The 16,989-nt window shown below is 46.9% G+C and overlaps 1 protein-coding gene across 2 annotated transcripts in view; it reads right to left on the bottom strand.

The window, feature by feature from the left end:
- LOC140203954 (tubulin polyglutamylase ttll6-like) overlaps positions 1-16,989 on the bottom strand; it is a 66,444-nt gene that overhangs the window by 15,451 nt on the left and 34,004 nt on the right. The window contains exons 5-8 of one of the 2 annotated variants that reach the window (XM_072270149.1): positions 16,766-16,851; positions 11,147-11,372; positions 7,656-7,837; positions 910-1,077 (exon numbers count right to left, since the gene is read on the bottom strand). In XM_072270149.1, coding sequence (XP_072126250.1) covers positions 910-1,077; positions 7,656-7,837; positions 11,147-11,372; positions 16,766-16,851 — 662 coding nt within the window. Of the gene's footprint in view, positions 1-909; positions 1,078-7,655; positions 7,838-11,146; positions 11,373-16,765; positions 16,852-16,989 lie in introns of those variants that run through there. The other variant, XM_072270147.1, reaches the window with a different exon arrangement.

The raw sequence follows: 16,989 nt of genomic DNA, 5'->3' as shown, positions 1-16,989 counted from the left end.
TGTCTTTAATGTCCCTAATGTATCTGCCTCTACCACCACCCCTGGCAGGGTGTTCCATGCACTCACTACTCTCTGTGTAAAGAATTTACCTCTGACATCCCCCCTATACTTTCCTCCAGTTACCTTAAAATGATGCCCCCCTTCCCCATTAGCCACTTCCAACCTGGGAAAAAGTCTCTGACTGCCCATTTGATCTATGCCCTTTTCATCACCTTCATCAAGTCACCTCTCACCCTCCTTTGCTCCAAAAAGAAAAGCCCTAACTCGTTCACCCATTCCCATAAAGACATGCTCTCTGATCTGGGGAGCATCCTGGTAAACCTCCTCTGCACCTTTCCAATCATGAGGCAACCAGAACGCGACACAATTGTGTTGTGGGTAGTGGGGAAGTGATGTGGGATTAGAAAGAGGGTAAAAGGATTGGGGAGGGATTATAGAGGGGTAGTAGAGAATGTGGTTAAGACCATAAGATGCAGATCAGAATTAGGCCATTTGGCCCATCAAGTCTGCTCTGCCATTTCATCATGGCTGATCCATTTTCCCTCTCAGCCACAATCTCCTACCTTCTCCCCTTTTCGCTTCATGCCCTGACCAATCAAGAATCTATCAGCATCTGTTTTAAATATACCCAATGACTTGGCCTCCACAGCCACCTGTGGAGCAAATTCCACGGATTCACCACTTTCCGGCTAAAGAAATTCCTCCTCTCCTCCTTTCTAAGAGGACACTCCTCCGCCTCTGTTCTGAGGCTGTGTTCCCTGGTCCAAGACTCTCCCTCCATAGGAAGCATCTCCCACATCCACTCTTTCGAGGCCTTTCACCGTTTGACAGGTGATGGCACACTGGGTGGCTGTGGGTCACTGGAGAGGGAGGGAGGGAGGGGGCAGGACTGGGAGGGGCAGTATAAACCTGCCTGACATATTCTTCCCGAGACTTGGAGTCAACTGTTCCCAAGAACTTCTCGTATTTCTCTGAAGTGGAGCTCGGGTAGATCCTTTTGAAGTTCCCCATTTTTCGTCTTCGTACTTCTCCACCTGTTCCACCCAGGTAGCCTGGTTGTTTCGTGTCTCGTCAGCTCTAATATGAAAGCAAAGAGGAGGTGTCAGTTATTCCTTTTGAAAATCGATCTCTTGCCATAAGACCAGAAAACACAGGAGCAAAATGAGGCCATTCAGCCCATCAAGCCTGCTCCAGAATTCCATCACGGCTGAGATATTTTCTTTCTCCAGCCTTCTCTCCATAACCTTTGACCCCCCCTTACTAAACAAGAACCTATCAACCTCCACTTACTCAATGACGTGGCCTCCACAGCCATATTTTGCAATTATTTCCACAGATTCGCCACCCCCGACTGTAGAAATCCTTCTTTGTCTCTGTTCGAAAGGGACATTCTTGTATTCTCAGGCTGTGTCCTCTGGTTTTAGATTCCCGTACAGAAAAAGCGGCCTTTCTACATCCACTCTGCCTAGGCATTTCAATATTTGATAGATTTCAATGTGATCCTCCCACATTTTTCTAAACTCCAGCAAGTACAGGCCCAGGGCTATCAAACGCTCCTCAAAACTTAACCCTTTCATTCCCAGGATCATTCTTTTGAACCTTCTCTGGACTTTCTCCAATGCCAGCCCATCTTTTTTTTGATGTTAAAGGGCTGAACTGGTTAGCACGAGAAGGCACAGTTTTAAGGTGCTTGGAAGTAGATACAGAGGAGATGTTGGGGTAAGTTTTTTCACACAGAGAGTGGTGAATGCGTGGAATGGGCTGCCGGCAACGGTGGTGGAGGCGGATATGATAGGGTCTTTTAAAAGACTCCTGGATAGGTACATGGAGCTCAGAAAAATGGAGGGCTATGGGTAACCCGAGGTTCGGCACAGCTCTGTGAGCCAAAGGGCCTGTATTGAGCTGTACGTTTCTATGTTTCTATCATTATGTGCTGGGTCATATGACATCATCATTATGTGCCGTGCTGTATGACATGGGCGATCTTGGTCCCATGGCCATGATTGGGCCATGGCCCCATGGGAAGCAGGGATTTAGATTCTTAGACCACTGGGATCTGTTTTGGGGCAAAGATGAATTGTACAAAAGGGACGGGTTGCACCTTAACAGGCGGGGGACCAGCATTCTGGCAGGCAAGTTTACAACTGCTACACTGGTGTGTTTAAACTAAATAGTGGGGGGGGAAGAGAGGAAATATAAGGATGGAGTTAAAGGGAAAGAGAGAATAAGGAAAGTTAAGAAAGACAACAGAATTAACAGGGCAGAAAGCTCAGGAAGGGATCGGAGAATATGGCCAAGTGCAATAGGAATCGATGTGAAAGGTGAGGGGAGTACTCTAATGGATTAAAAGTATTATATATCAATGCACGGAGTATAAGAAATAAAGTGGATGAGCTTGAGGCTCAGTTGGAAATTGGCAAGTATAATGTTGTAGGAATAACAGAGACATGGCTGCAAAAGGACCAGGGCTGGGAAATAAATATTCAAGGGTATACATCCTATCAAAAGAACAGACAGGTGGGCAGAGGGGGTGGGGTGGCTCTGTTGGTGAGGAATGAAATTCAGTCCCTTGCAAAGGGCGACACAGAATCAGGAGATGTAGAGTCAGTATGGATAGAACTGAGAAATTGTAAGGGCAAAAAGACCTTAATGGGAGTTATCTGCAGGGCCCCAAACAGTAGCCTGGATATAGGGTGCAAGTTGAATCAAAAGTTAAAATTGGCATGTCGCAAAGGTAATGCTACGGTTGTTATGGGGAATTTCAACACGCAGGTAGACTGGGAAAATCAGGTTGGTCCAGACCCCAAGAAAGGGAGTTTGTGGAGTGCCTCCAAGATGGATTCTGAGAGTAGCTTGTACTGGAACCTACCAGGGAGAAGGCAATTCCGGATTTAGTGTTGTGTAATGAACTGGATTTGATAAGGGAACTCGAGGTAAAGAAGCCATTAGGAGGTAGTGACTATAATATGATAAGTTTTCAAATACAATTTGAGAGAGAGAAGGGAAAATCGGAAGTGTCAGTATTGCAGTTGAACAAAGGGGACTATGGAGCCATGAAGGAGGAGCTGGCCAAAGTTGACTGGAAAGATACCCTAGCAGGGATGACAGTGGAACAACAATGGCAGGTACTTCTGGGAAGGTGCAGGATCAGTTCATTCCAAAGCGGAAGATAGATTCTAAGGGGAGTAAGGGACGACCATGGATGACAAGGGAAGTCAAGCATAGTATAAAAATAAAAAAGTATAACATAGCAAAGATGAGCGGGAAGCCAGAGGATTGGGAGACTTTTAAAGAGCAACAGAGGATAACTTAAAAGGCAATATGGGGAAAAAAGATGAGATACGAAGGCAAGCTAGCCAAGAATAGAAAGGAGGATAATAAAAGCTTCTTTAGGTATGTGAAGAGGAAAAAATCAGTTAAGACCAAAGTTGGGCCCTTGAAGACAGAAACGGGTGAATTTATTATGGGGAACAAGGAAATGGCAGATGAGTTGAACAGGTACTTTAGATCTGTCTTCACTGGGGAAGACACAAACAATCTCCCAGATGTAATAGTGGCCGGAGGACCTAGGGTAACGGAGGAACTGAAGGAGATTCATATTAGGCAGAAAATGGTATTGGATAGACTGATGGGACTGAAGGATGGTAAATCCCCAGGGCCTGATGGTCTGTACCCCAGGGTACTTGAGGTGGCTCTAGAAATCTTGGATGCATTGGTAATTATTTTCCAATGTTCTATAGATTCAGGATCAGTTCCTGAGGACTGGAGGGTAGCTAATGTTATTCCACTCTTTAAGAAAGGAGGGAGAGAGAAAACAGGGAATTATAGACCAGTTAGCCTGACATCAGTGGTGGGAAAGATGCTGGAGTCCATTATAAAGGATGAAATAGCGGCACATTTGGATAGCAGTAACAGGATCGGTCCGAGTCAGCATGGATTTACGAAGGGGAAATCATGCTTGACTAATCTTCTGGAATTTTTTCAGGATGCAACTATGAAAATGGACAAGGGAGAGCCAGTGTACCTGGACTTTCAGAAAGCCTTTGATAAGGTCCCACATAGGAGATTAGTGGGCAAAATTAGAGCACATGGTATTGGGGGTAGGGTACTGACAGGGATAGAAAATTGGTTGGCAGACAGGAAACAAAGAGTAGGGATTAATGGGTCCCTTTCAGAATGGCAGGCAGTGACTAGTGGGGTACTGCAAGGCTCGGTGCTGGGACCACAGCTATTTATAATACATTAATGATTTAGATGAAGGGATTAAAAGTAACATTAGCAAATTTGCAGATGACACAAAGCTGGGTGGCAGTATGAAATGTGCGGAGGATGTTGAGATAATGCAGGATGACTTGGACAGGTTGGGTGAGTGGGCAGATGCAGTTTAATGCGGATAAATGTGAGGTTATCCACTTTGGTGGCAAGAACAGGAAGGCAGATTACTATTTGAAAGGTGTCAGGTTAGGAAGGGGGAAGTACAATGAGATCTTGGTGTCCTTGTTCATCAGTCACTGAAAGTAAGCATGCAGGTACAGCAGGCAGTGAAGAAAGCTAATGGCGTAACAAGGGGAGTTGAGTTGAGTATAGGAGCAAAGAAGTCCTTCTGCAGTTGTACAGGGCCCTGGTGAGACCACACCTGGAGTATCATGTACAGTTTTGGTCTGCAAATTTGTGGAAGAACATTGTTGCTATTGAGGGAGTGTAGTCGAGGTTCACGCGGTTAATTCCCGGGATGGCGGGACTGTCATATGGTGAAAGATTGGAGCGAATGGGCTTGTATACACTGAAATTCAGAAGGATGAGAGGGGATCTGATTGAAACATACAAGATTATTAAGGGATTGGACACGCTAGAGGCAGGAAACATGTTCCCAATGTTGGGGGAGTCCAGAACCAGAGGCCACAATTTGAGAATAAGGGGCAGGCCACGTAGAACGGAGTTGAGGATAAACTTTTTCACCCAGAGAGTTGTGGATCTGTGGAATGCTCTGCCTCAGAAGGCAGTGGAGGCCAATTCTCTGGATGCTTTCAAGAAAGAGCTAGATAGAGCTCTTAATGATAGTGGAGTCAAGGGATATGGGGAGAAGGCAGGAACAGGGTACTGATTGTGAATGATCAGCCATGATCAAAGTGAATGGTGGTGCTGGCTCGAAGGGCTGAATGGCCTACTCCTGCACCTATTGTCTATTGATTGCTCTTGGCAAAGTTATCTACAGAAGTGGTCTGCCACTGCCTTCTTCTGGGCCAGTGTCTTTAAAAGACGGGTGACCCCAGTCATTATCAATACCCTGCAGAGATTGTCTGCCTGGCGTCAGTGGTCACATACCCAGGACTTGCGATCTGCACCGGCTGCTCATACGACTGTCCACCACCTACTCCCTGATCAGGGGGCTAACCAGGTGCTACATATTGTCCAAGGGTGACCTGCAGGCTAGAGGGGGGAAGGGGCACCTTACACCTCCTTTGGTAGAAACGTAACTCCGCCTGCCACCCAGAACTGCTCACAATACTCCAAGTGCGGTCTGACCAGTGCCTTATAAAGCCTCAGCATTACTTCCTTGGTGATATGTTCTAGTCCTCTTGAGCGCAGTCTAGCCCACAGTCCTCACTCCACCTCTGCATGCCTGCTGAATCCACCTCCTTTCCCCTTTGTTGCAGCTCTAAGCAGCAGGAGGAACTTCTGACACAAGAAAGTCTGCAGTTGCTGGAAATCCAAAATGCTGGAGGAACTCAGCAGGTCAGGCAGCATCTGTGGAAGGGAATAGACAGTCGACATTTCGGGCTGAGACCATTCATCGGGACTGGAAAGGAAGGGGAAGATGCCTGAATAAGAAGGTGAGGGGAGGAGAAGGAGGATAGCTGGGAGGTGATAGGTGAAGCCAGGTGGGTGGGAAAGGTCAAGGGCAGGAGAGGAAAGAATCTGATAGGAGCGCAGAGTGGACAACAGGAGAAAGGGAAGGAGCAGGGGACACAGAAGGATGTAATAGGCACGTGAGAAGAAAGGAATGGAGGAAGGAATAGTGAAGAATGGGGGAGGGTCGAAATTTGTTTTCCAGAAGGAGGAATCGATATTCATACTGTCACGTTGGAGGCTACCCAGACACAATATAAGGTGTTACTCCTCCACCCTGAGGGTGGACTCACCTTGGCACGAGGAGGCCGTGGACTGACACCTGGGAATGGGAATCAGAATTAAAATCTTTGGCCACCAGAATGTCACGCTGGTGGCGGATGGCACAGACGCGCTCGGCGGCTATGCCTGAGCAGTGGGAAAATGTGGAACTTTAAAATGTGCAGGGAATAGCAGCGATACATTGGAGGGGAGGTTTTTATAAAAGGATAGGAGAGGCTAACATTAAGATCGAGGATTAATTTTATGCACCAGATAAGTTTGCACGTATTTGGAATTCACTGCATGGTGTTGATCAGGGCATGACAGGCGACAAAATCCAACAATGTACAACAATTATACAGAATAAAGAAAAGAGATTCCGCAGGTGCTGGAAATCCAAAGTAACAGACACAAAATGCTGGAGGAACTCAGCAGGTCAGGCCGTATCTACGGAAAGGAATAAACAGTCAATGTTTCTGGCCAAGACACTCCATTAAAGAATAAGGAAGTAGACAAAGGTAAGCCAGAGGTTAAAGTTTGGATATGGAATATAATGTGCATAAATATATAAATACTAGTATGGATTTACAAAGTAGACAGCGTATCAAAATGTGGTTTATAGTGTTTACAGTTCAGTGCAGTGACAGGGTAATAGTTAGAGGGGGTTGGGGGTCGGTGGGGGAGTAACTAGGATGGTTGATCAGATGAACTGCCTGAGGGGAAAAAATCTTTTGAGATGGCATGAGGTCTCGTTTTCAGAAACCCAAGGTGATTTCCCGAAGGGAGCTTTTGGAAAAGTGAGTTTGCAGGGTGGGTACAGTCTTCAGTGATTTTCCTGCCCACTTCTTTATTCTGAACGCATACATCGGCTTCCCCTTCTGGGGAAATAGTCCTTCCCCCTTCCCTCTGCTTCTGTTTCCCACTCTGGCCTCTCACCTCTTCTCACCTGCCGGTCACCTTCCCCTGGGCACTCCTCCTCCTTCCCTTTCTCCCACGGTCCACTCTCCTCTCCTATCAGATTCCTTCCTCTCCAACCCTTCAACTTTCCCACCCACCTGGCTTTACCTATCACCTTCTAGCTATCCTCCTTCCCCTCCCTCCCCACACCTTTTTATTCCTTTCCAGTCCTGAAGAAGGGTCTCGGCCCAAAATGGCGACTGTTTGTTCATTTGCGTAAGAGGAGCAGAATTAGGCCATCTGGCCCATCGAAGCTGCTTTGCCATTTGATCACGACTGATCCCTTCCCATCTCAGCCTCAATATCCTGCCTTCTCCCCATAACCCCTCATGCCCTGACTAATCAAGGATCTATCAACCTCTGCCTTAAATATACCCGATGACTTGGCCTCCACTCCCATCTGTGGCGATGAATTCCACAGATTCACCACCCTCTGGCGAAAGAAATTTCTCGTCATCTCTGTTCTAAATGGGTGCTGCCTGGCCTGCTGAGTTCCCCCAGCACTTTGTGTGTGCAGCTGAATTTGACAGCAGGAATATTCATTAATTATCGTTGCCCAACGTGGCACTCTTCAGTCTTTCAGTCACCTGTACTCCCGCGACCACCAGATCTTAGGCAGCTGTTCCTTCTTTCGCGGCCTCTCTTCCTCCATGTCTTCCTGCCGGCCACAAGCTGCAAGGTTAATCATGCAGAGTGTATCATAAAGAAGATCCTCCTTCACCTCTTGATCAAGATTGGAGTCCATCACAGAGCTCAGGGAATGCTTAACCTGCAACATTAATAATTAAAAATTAATAGTGTTGGCCAAAAAGAACAACAGTCTACAAATCAGTGAATTCAAATGAATCAAGGGCAGTGGAAGTAGGCAAACAAACTGTCTTTGTTCTTACCACATGCTGAAAGGAGGTGGAGGTGGCCATTTTGTGAGACTGTCCTTGCACACCCTCCATTTTGTGAACTCTTCGATTCTAGCTCTGGGATTATCGAATCAGAGCAATTGAATGTGGACGCAAGGAGTTTCAGCTAACGACCGGCTAACCCGGGACCACTCTCAGACAAGCAGCTATTTATAATGTAAAGTGGCAGACTTGGAGAAGAAATCTACAACCTCATTAGGCTCAGTGCCTGGGTCAGCTACCTTAGCTGCTTTGAACCAGGCCAAGTTGAAAAAAACAAAGGCACGGGTCTGGGGGTAAAGACCATTGAACAATGCTGGCTGGAGCCCTGGACCAGAGCCATTAAGAAGGTGACCCAGGTAGGGTGCCACTTCTCAGCCCAGTTTTGCATCCTATCAATGTCCTGCTGTAACCTCTGACAGCCCTCCACACTATCCACAACATCTCCAACCTTTGTGTCATCAGCAGATTTACTAACCCATCCCTCCACTTCCTCATCCAGGTCAATTGGTGGCCACCGGGAGGTCCCGTTTTTCTCTGGTGGATGGACTGTAGGTGCTCGTTGAAGCGGTTTCCCAAACTGGGCCGGGTCTCTCCGATATACAGGAAGCCACACCAGGAGCACCGGATACAACAGATGACCCCAACAGACTCACAGGTGAAATGTCGCCTCACCTGGAAGGACCGTTTGGCCCCGAATGGTAGTGAGGGAGGAGATCCAAGTGCAGGTGTGGCACTTCTCCTGGTGGCCACCAATTTTAATTCTACTTCCTATTCCCATTCCAACATGTCAGTCCATGGCCACCTCTACTGCCGCAATGAGGCCACACTCAGGTTGGAGGAACAACTCCTTATTCCGTCTGGGTGTGTCTGTGTGTGTGTGTGTGTGTGTGTGTGTGTGTGTGTGTGTGTGTGTGTGTGTGTGTGTGTGTTGCTTTGGATTGCCAGCCTCTGCAGATTTTCTCTTGTTTTTAATCACCCTCTGGTGTCTTCCTCTCTGGAACCATTTTAATGTGGATTTAACTATGGACAAATGCCAGGTCTTTGTCTATGGGAACTATCATAAACGACCATGGTCTTCCACCCATCTACAGATGCATATCTTCCATTGTGTCATAGTCTAAGAGCACTAAAAGACAGAAGTAGGCCATTTGGCCCATCTAGTCCATGCCAAAATATTATTCTGCCAATTCCTATCAATCTGCACCTGTACCATAGACCTCGATACCCCTGCCATCCACATACTTATCTAAACTTTTCTTAAATGTCGCATCCGCCACTTCTGCTGGCACACCCTCACCACTCTCTGAGTGAAGAAGATCCCTTTCATGTTCCCCTTAAACATTTCACCTTTCTCAATTAACCCATGACCTCTAGTTCTAGTCTCACCCATCCTCAGCAGCAAAAGCATGCTTCCATTTCCTCTATGTTCCTCATGGTTTCGTACACCTTTATCAAATCTTCCTTGATTCCCTGTGCTCCAGAGAATAACTTTCCCTGTAACTCAGGCCCTCGAGACCCAGCAACATCCTTGTGAATATTCTCTGCTATCTTTCAAATCATTGATATCTTTCCTGTAGTTAGGTGACCAGAATACTCCAAAGTAGGCCTCACCAATATCTTCAAGAGCTTCAATCTAACAACTCAGCTTCTGTACTCAACAATTTGATTAATGAAGACCAATGTGCCAAAATCTCTCTTTATGAACCCATCTATCTGTTTCCACAGGGAGCAGATTTTGGGATAACAGTCAGAAAGTTGGTTTAACTTTTTTTTACTTTAAGGCTGTCATTGTCAAACTGCTTCTGCACTGTGTTCACTCTTCTACTCAAAGTCAAGTTCAAAGTAAATTTATTATCAAAGTACATATGACCATAGGCATATGTTGATTCACTAAGATTCACTTACTTGAGGACATTCACAGTATTTAAAAGGAATCAAACAAAACATCCAGAATAAATAAATAAACAAACAATAAATATCAAGAATATGAGATGAAGAGTCCTTCAAGGTGAGTCCATAGGCTGTGGGAGCAGTTCAATGCTGTGGTGAGTAAAGTTAAGCGAAGATATCCCCTTTGGTTCACGACCCTGTACCTTCTTCCTGATGGTTGAGTGGGGTAATAACTGTTCCTGAACAGTTCCATTGAACTGTTGCTGCTAAGTTAACAAATTTCACGACACATACCGGTGATAATAAACCTAATTCTAATTCTGATCATATATGCCAATCTGCAACTGTGCCACTAGTTCATCGACCTTATTCTGTACACTGCACATGTCCAAATATAACACCTTTTCGATAACAATAATAATGGAAAAGTGGAAAAAAAACAATAATAATGGGAAAAAACACAGTAAATATAAATACATTAGATAGCTTATATGCATAGCTTGACTGTATGTCCATAAAGTGACGCTGGGCACAGGAGTTTCTGTACATAAGGTGACTCTGACAGGAAATGATAAAGTAGTGGTGGTTGCGGGTATGTGGAGGGGTGGGTTAGCGGGTGGGGGTGTTGATCAGCCTCAGTACTTGGGGAATTACTGACTGACCATTACAGCGCTGGTGTTTAGGACAACGGTGAAGGTCCTCCATCTGTGGTGGTGTTCAGAGATTCCTTGATCATGCCCGTAGCTTCCGCTCGGTTTTCACTACTGTTGGACATGTAAATCCCAGGTGGAGACTCAGGAACACCGCCAGACTCAGATGTAGGAGGATTCTTCATTGCTGTTTGCGTAACGGTTTTGTTTTAGTGGTCAGTGCTGGTAGTGCTGAGTTGAGCCCTCGAACCTGGAGGTCCGGTACACCGCTCTCAGTCTGGCCTCTACCCTTTGACCTGTTTGTCATGGGTGACCCTATCCAGAGCCAAAGCCTAAAGCCCCGGCTCCAGCGTGCAGACCTCTCCGGGTCATTGAGGCGCGCAAGCCTCCAAACCCTACAACACGGTTGTGGTCCTCTTGGAGGACTGCTAGGGGAAAGTAACAGTTTTTGAGTCTGCTGGTCCTGGTGTGGATGCTACAGAGCCTCCTCCCTGATGGGAGTGGGGACAAACAGTGAGCAGGGTTGGTGGGATCCTTCACGATATTACTGGCCATCCCATCATGATGTTACATTTGCATGTTTTATGCGGTCACCTAAATTATCTGCTTAATCTTTATGTATCCCAGAGGCGCGCATACCTTCATCAGCCAGGGTTTCAAGGGGTGGTCCAGCAGGATGTCAAAGCCGAGGAGCTGAAAGCAAGCACTCCCAGACACGTGATTTGGGAAGCAGGTGAAGTAGGTGTTCCTCAGGGCCAGATACACAGACAGAATGGTTTTGATGATCACGTCTTCAATACTGCTCCACAGCACCTCCAGGTCATAGGCATTGCTCTCCATGTACTGGTTAAAGAAAGACAGCTTTCTGCAAGGAACAACATTTTACACAGCCGTCAGTTCTAATCTATCGCAGGCCACCGTTCATCCATCGGATGGCATTGCCGAGTGACTTCGCTGATCAAGTACTCTGCCCCACCATTTGTGTTATTGTGTGACAGGTCAATAGCACTGCAAGCCACAAGATAGACTGCGTATCCATTGAAGGAAATATCAGCTCTCTTGATTAATTTCCCCCCTTTTTGACAGGATTTATTGGAAGTGATTTCTTGCCGATTCATAGTTGCCTTTGAAAAGGTTGACCGCACCCTGAACCCACGATATTCCATCTTGTGAAGTTGTCTGGTGGTTTACATTCACAGTCAGAAAGCACTGCAGTAAACAAACAGGCCCTTTGGCCCATCTAGTCCATGCTGAATCATTAATCTGTCTGGTCCCATTGACCGGCACCCAGTCTGTAGCCCTGCCATCCATGTACAAATTTATCTTAAATGTTGAAATCACACCTCCATCTATCTCTTCTGCTGGCAGCTTGCTCCATACTCTCACCACCCTCCGAGTGAAGAAGTTTCCCTTCATGTTCCCCTTAAACTTCTCACCTTTCACCCTTAACCCACGAGCTCTAGCTCTAGTCTCACCCTCCCAAGCTCCGTGTAACAAGCCTGACGTAACGAATCAGTGTTTCTAGAGTCATTGTCATAGAAAAGTACAGCACAGGAACAGGCCTTTTGGCCCATCTAGTCCATGCCAAAACCTGCTAAACTGCCCACACCCATTGACCTGCACCAGGATCATAGTCCTCCATCCTATCCAAACTTCGCTGAAACGTTGAAACCGAGCACGCATGCAGCACTTGTGTTGCCAGCTCATTCCACACTGGTCACCACCATCTGAGTGAAGACGTTTCTCCTCATGTTTCCCTTAAACTTTTCACCTTTCACCCTAACCCATGATCCCTGGTTGTGGTCACACTCAACCTCAGTGGAAAAAGCCTGCTTGCATTTACCCTATCTCTACCCCTCATAATCTTGAATATTTCTGTCAAATCTCCTCTCAACCTTCTACATTCTGAGGAAGAAAGTCCTAACCTATTCAATCTTTCCTTATAACTCAGGTCCTCCAGACCCAGCTACATTTTTGTAAATTTTTCCTCTACTCTTTCAACCTTATTTACTATACATCTTTCCTGTAGGTAGGTGACCAGAACTGCATACGATACTCCAAATTAGGCCTCACCAATGTCTTATACAACTTCAACATAACATCCCATCTCTTGTACTCGATATATTGATTTATGAAAGCCGATGTGACAACAGCTTTCTTTCTACCTGTGACACTACTTTCAACGAATTTTGGACCTCTATTCCCAGATCCCTTTGTTCTACCGCACTCCTCAGTGCCCTACCATTCACTGTGTAAGACCTTCCCCGGCTGGTCCTACCTAAATGTAACACCTCGCACTTGTCTGCATTGATTTTCAGCTGCCATTTTTTCAACCCATTTTTCCAGCTGATCCAGATCCTTCTGCAAGCCATGACCGCCTTCCTCACTGTCCACTATATCCTCAAACGTGGTGTCATCTGCAAATTTACTGATCAGGTAACTACATTATCATCCAGAACACTGATAGAGATGACAAACAACAATGGGCCCAGCACTGGTCCCTGCAGCGCACCACTGGTCACAGGCCTCCAGTCAGAGAGGCAAACCTCTACTACCACTCTCTGGCTTCTCCCACAAAGCCAATGTCTAATCCAATTTACAACCTATGCTGAATGCCAAGCGACTGAACCCTCTTGACCAACCTCACATACAGGACCTTGTCAAATGCCTTGCTAAAGTCCATGTAGGCAACATCCACTGCTTTGCCTTCATCCGCTTTCCTGGTAACTTGCTCAAAAAACTCTCCAGGATTGGTTAGACATGACTTACCATGCACAAAGCCATGCTGACTATCCTGAATCAGTCCCATGTCTATCCAAATCCTCATATATCCAGTCCCTTAGAATACTTTCCAATAACTATCCCACTACTGATGACAGACTGAGCAGTCTGTAATTTCCTGGTCTATGTTTAGAACCTTTCTTGTCACTAAGAATTATTTAAATATCTCTGCTAGGGCCCCTGCAGTTTCTGCACTAGCCTCCCCCCAGGGTCTGAGGGAACACTTTGTCAGGCCCTGGGGATTTACCCACTCTGATTTTCCTCAGGACAGCAAGCATCTCCTTCTCTGTAATCTGCATAGGGTCCATGAATTTACGGCCCATTGCAAGCAATGGTAAGGCCACAGCAGTGTTGTAGGCCTCAAATATGAAGAGGAAATGGGAGATTTCCCTCACTAAAGAGCTTTTAAACAACAGCTCAATAGTTGCCATGTCTTACAGACCTTTATTCCAGATTTATCCGATCACTTATGTAAATTTGTCTGCCTTCATGGGATTTAGCTCACATTTCTTTTTTCTAGGTCCATGGTTCTTGCTGGACACGAAATACCAGATTGGGACGATCCCAATTAGCAGGACATCCTAAGAGATATTCCAGTCCAGGGACATTCCCTGTGGCAAGGGACGTAGAATTGACTCCTGCTCATTACCGTCATTATTTATTCATCATTAATAATGACTCCTGTCTGCAGATTTGAATGAGAGAGTGTTTAGCATTGTCTTTCCACTCACTTTTATCGGTTATTTCAGTCACGGTCCAGTCAGTTGACTCCTCATTTCTGTTCATTTCCTTTTCCCCGTGTTTTACCTCCTTGACTAAGGCACCTGATTCCCATCCGAATTGGAAACATAATAACTCCGGCTGAAATCTACTTGGGACTGGACCGTCACCTCAGCCAGTGCGGCAAAGCACGTTCCGGGCCACTAAGAATAGTCGACTCTAAGTTGCTTCGGTGCCTGGGGTTGCTTTGGGAATTCTGTTGTCTCGTGTCCAGTTGAGTATTGCCGGCCGTTTGCTGCTATTTCGAGTCAAGATACGAACGGACCGTCATTGTTTGGTTTTGTAGTTTCGTGTCCTGCTGAGTATTGCTGGCCGTTTGCTGCTACTCCGAATCAAGATATAAATTGTCTGTTGTTGTTTCGTTTTGTTGTTCTGTGTCCAAGTCTGGGCTCCGTATCCGAGTCCGAGTCCAAGTCCGGGCTCCGTGTCCCAGTCCCAGTCCAAGTCCAAGTCTGGGCTCCGTATCCGAGTCCGAGTCCGAGTCCGGGCTCCGTGTCCGAGTCCGGGCTCCGTGTCCGAGTCCGGGCGCTCCGTGTCCAAGTCCGAGTCCGTGTCCGGGCTCCGTGTCCGAGTCCGAGTCCGGGCTCCATGTCCGACTCCGGGCTCCGTGTCCGAGTCCGAGCCCGAGTCGGAGTCCGGGCTCCGTGTCCGAGTCCGGGCTCCGTGTCCAAGCTGCATAACCAAGCTCTGGGTCCAGGCTACTCCGGTTTGTTGTCCATGTAAGCATCTAATCCTCACTCTCCGGCCTTCCTCGCAACTATTAATAAGCACACTTCTGTTAATTCTACCTCCGTGTCGATGTTCTGCACTTGGGTCCGCTTCCAGTTGTCCATTGCAACAATTTCAGCTTCACTCCGTTCCTTAAGGTTGTTATAGCCATGGGGTGGTAATGGGGACGAGCTCCCGCCGCCTATTAAATGCTCCCAATGGCGAGTGCCTCAATATTGCCTCTGACAACCAAGTCACAGCTCCTGGCCTTCACGTGTGGCTTAGCTACTAAGCCCGGATATGGAGAGCAAGCTGTTGCCCATGTAGCAAGCTCCCCATCTCCACGCAGTTGATGAACCCAAAGGAACGGCAGAGAGCAACACAGCCTGGTACCAGCAGCATCGCAGGAGTTGCCAGTCAGTGTTGAACTCAACGTGGGACTGCCGCAGATGTTCTCCCTCAGGGTTTACTCCTGAAGCCTTCCCTATGAGTGGGTGTAGTCGCAGGGCAATGGGAGGTTTGAGATCAGAGTTTTCCTTCTCCTAGATGAGGGGCCAGCCATGGTTGATGAGTCCCATCTGCCTGAAGCGACTGGATTTAAGATGCCATTAACTCACCTTTGCCCCTTCTCCTGTCAGTAGAAATGATTCTGCCCAGCTTAATGGCTAAGCCACATGTGAAGGCCAGGAGCTAGACTTGGTTGTCAGAAGTTACTGGAGGGCATGGTACAGGATTCTAGGACAAGAGGGCGTGACTTCAGGATTGAAGGACGTCCATTTAGAACTGAGATGCAGAGAAATTACTTTAGTCAGAGGGTGGTAAATCTGTGGAATTTGTTGCCATGAGCGGCTGTGGGGGCCAAGTCATTGAGTTCATTTAAGGCAGAGATAGATAGATTCTTGATTAGCCAGAGTATGGGGTGAAAGCAGGGGAGTAGGGATGACTGAAAGAATTGGATCAGCCCATGATTAAATGGCAGAGCAGACTCAATGGGCCAAATGGCCCACTTCTGCCCCTATATCTGACGGTCTTATAGCATGCCATTGGGAGCATTCCGCCAGTTATGACAACCTAAAGTAGTGGCAACAGAGTTAAGGGCTTCACTAAGCTGCTGCTGTGTGCCCCTTCCTTCTACAATGTGCCTGCTCGCTAAGGTTGTTGCGTGAATGAAGCCAGCGAAGAAAATTACTGGTAGATACAAAGCAGCTTCTTTATTCGACAAAGCAAGGTAGAGAAGGCATTTTATGGAGACACTTCTGGTCGAAAGGTCTGGCCGGCCTGACGTGGGGCTCGATATTTTATGTGCCAAACGGCAAAGGGCAACTCCATACATACAACACATGGACAATGTTTTCTTTGAAACTACATTCGACCTTCACGCCTCCTGATTCACAGCCACACCACACACATCCAAATGAATTTTAATCACCATTGTCGGCTGGGATTCATGGGTTTTAGGAACCCATTGTTCAGAGCTGGCCACATGTTCGGACTTGGTCACGTGTTGGCATGTGGTTAAAGTGTCCCTCTAGTGATCTGAAGGTCGCTAGTTCGAGCCTTGGCCGAGGCAGCGTGTTGTGTCCTTGAGCAAGGTACTTAACCACACATTGCTCTGCATTAACACCACTGCCAAGCTGTATGGGTCCTAATGCCCTTCCCTTGGACAACATCGGTGAGACAGAAGGGAGACATGCAGCATGGGCAACTGCTGGTCTTCCATACAACCTTGCCCAGGCCTGAGCCCTGGAAAGCTTCCAAGGTGTAAACTTCCAAGGGGAACCTTCCATGGTCTCACAAGACAGACGCCTACATATAAAGTTCAGATCTGCACTCCAAATAAAATCCACAACACATATTCAGATATGAAGACTGGTAGCCAAATTCAATTGCTAAATGTCTATGTCCTAACCCCAAAAATCACTCCAACGCTGACCTTCTATAATGTGCCTGCTTGTGGTGAAGGGTGCACCCTGCTGCATATGGTCTCACCTTTTACTGCCTTTCTTTTCATCCAGGACAAAGTTCATGATACGCTTGTTGATGGCGTAATTGGTGAGGTGCATGCAGACGTCATCCTGTGAGAGAGGCAGAAGATAAAGATGTTGGTTTCTCAGTCAGGGACATTGCCCTCAGTTATTGCGTCACACTAACGCCACCCCAGCCAGATGCTGCTCAAATGCTATTTTCCTCATTCCTCTCGGCTTCACTTTTCC

Source organism: Mobula birostris, chromosome 10 (genome assembly GCF_030028105.1).
Source record: "Mobula birostris isolate sMobBir1 chromosome 10, sMobBir1.hap1, whole genome shotgun sequence".
Lineage (NCBI taxonomy): Eukaryota > Metazoa > Chordata > Chondrichthyes > Myliobatiformes > Myliobatidae > Mobula > Mobula birostris.
This window is presented reverse-complemented; position numbering and strand designations above follow the sequence as displayed.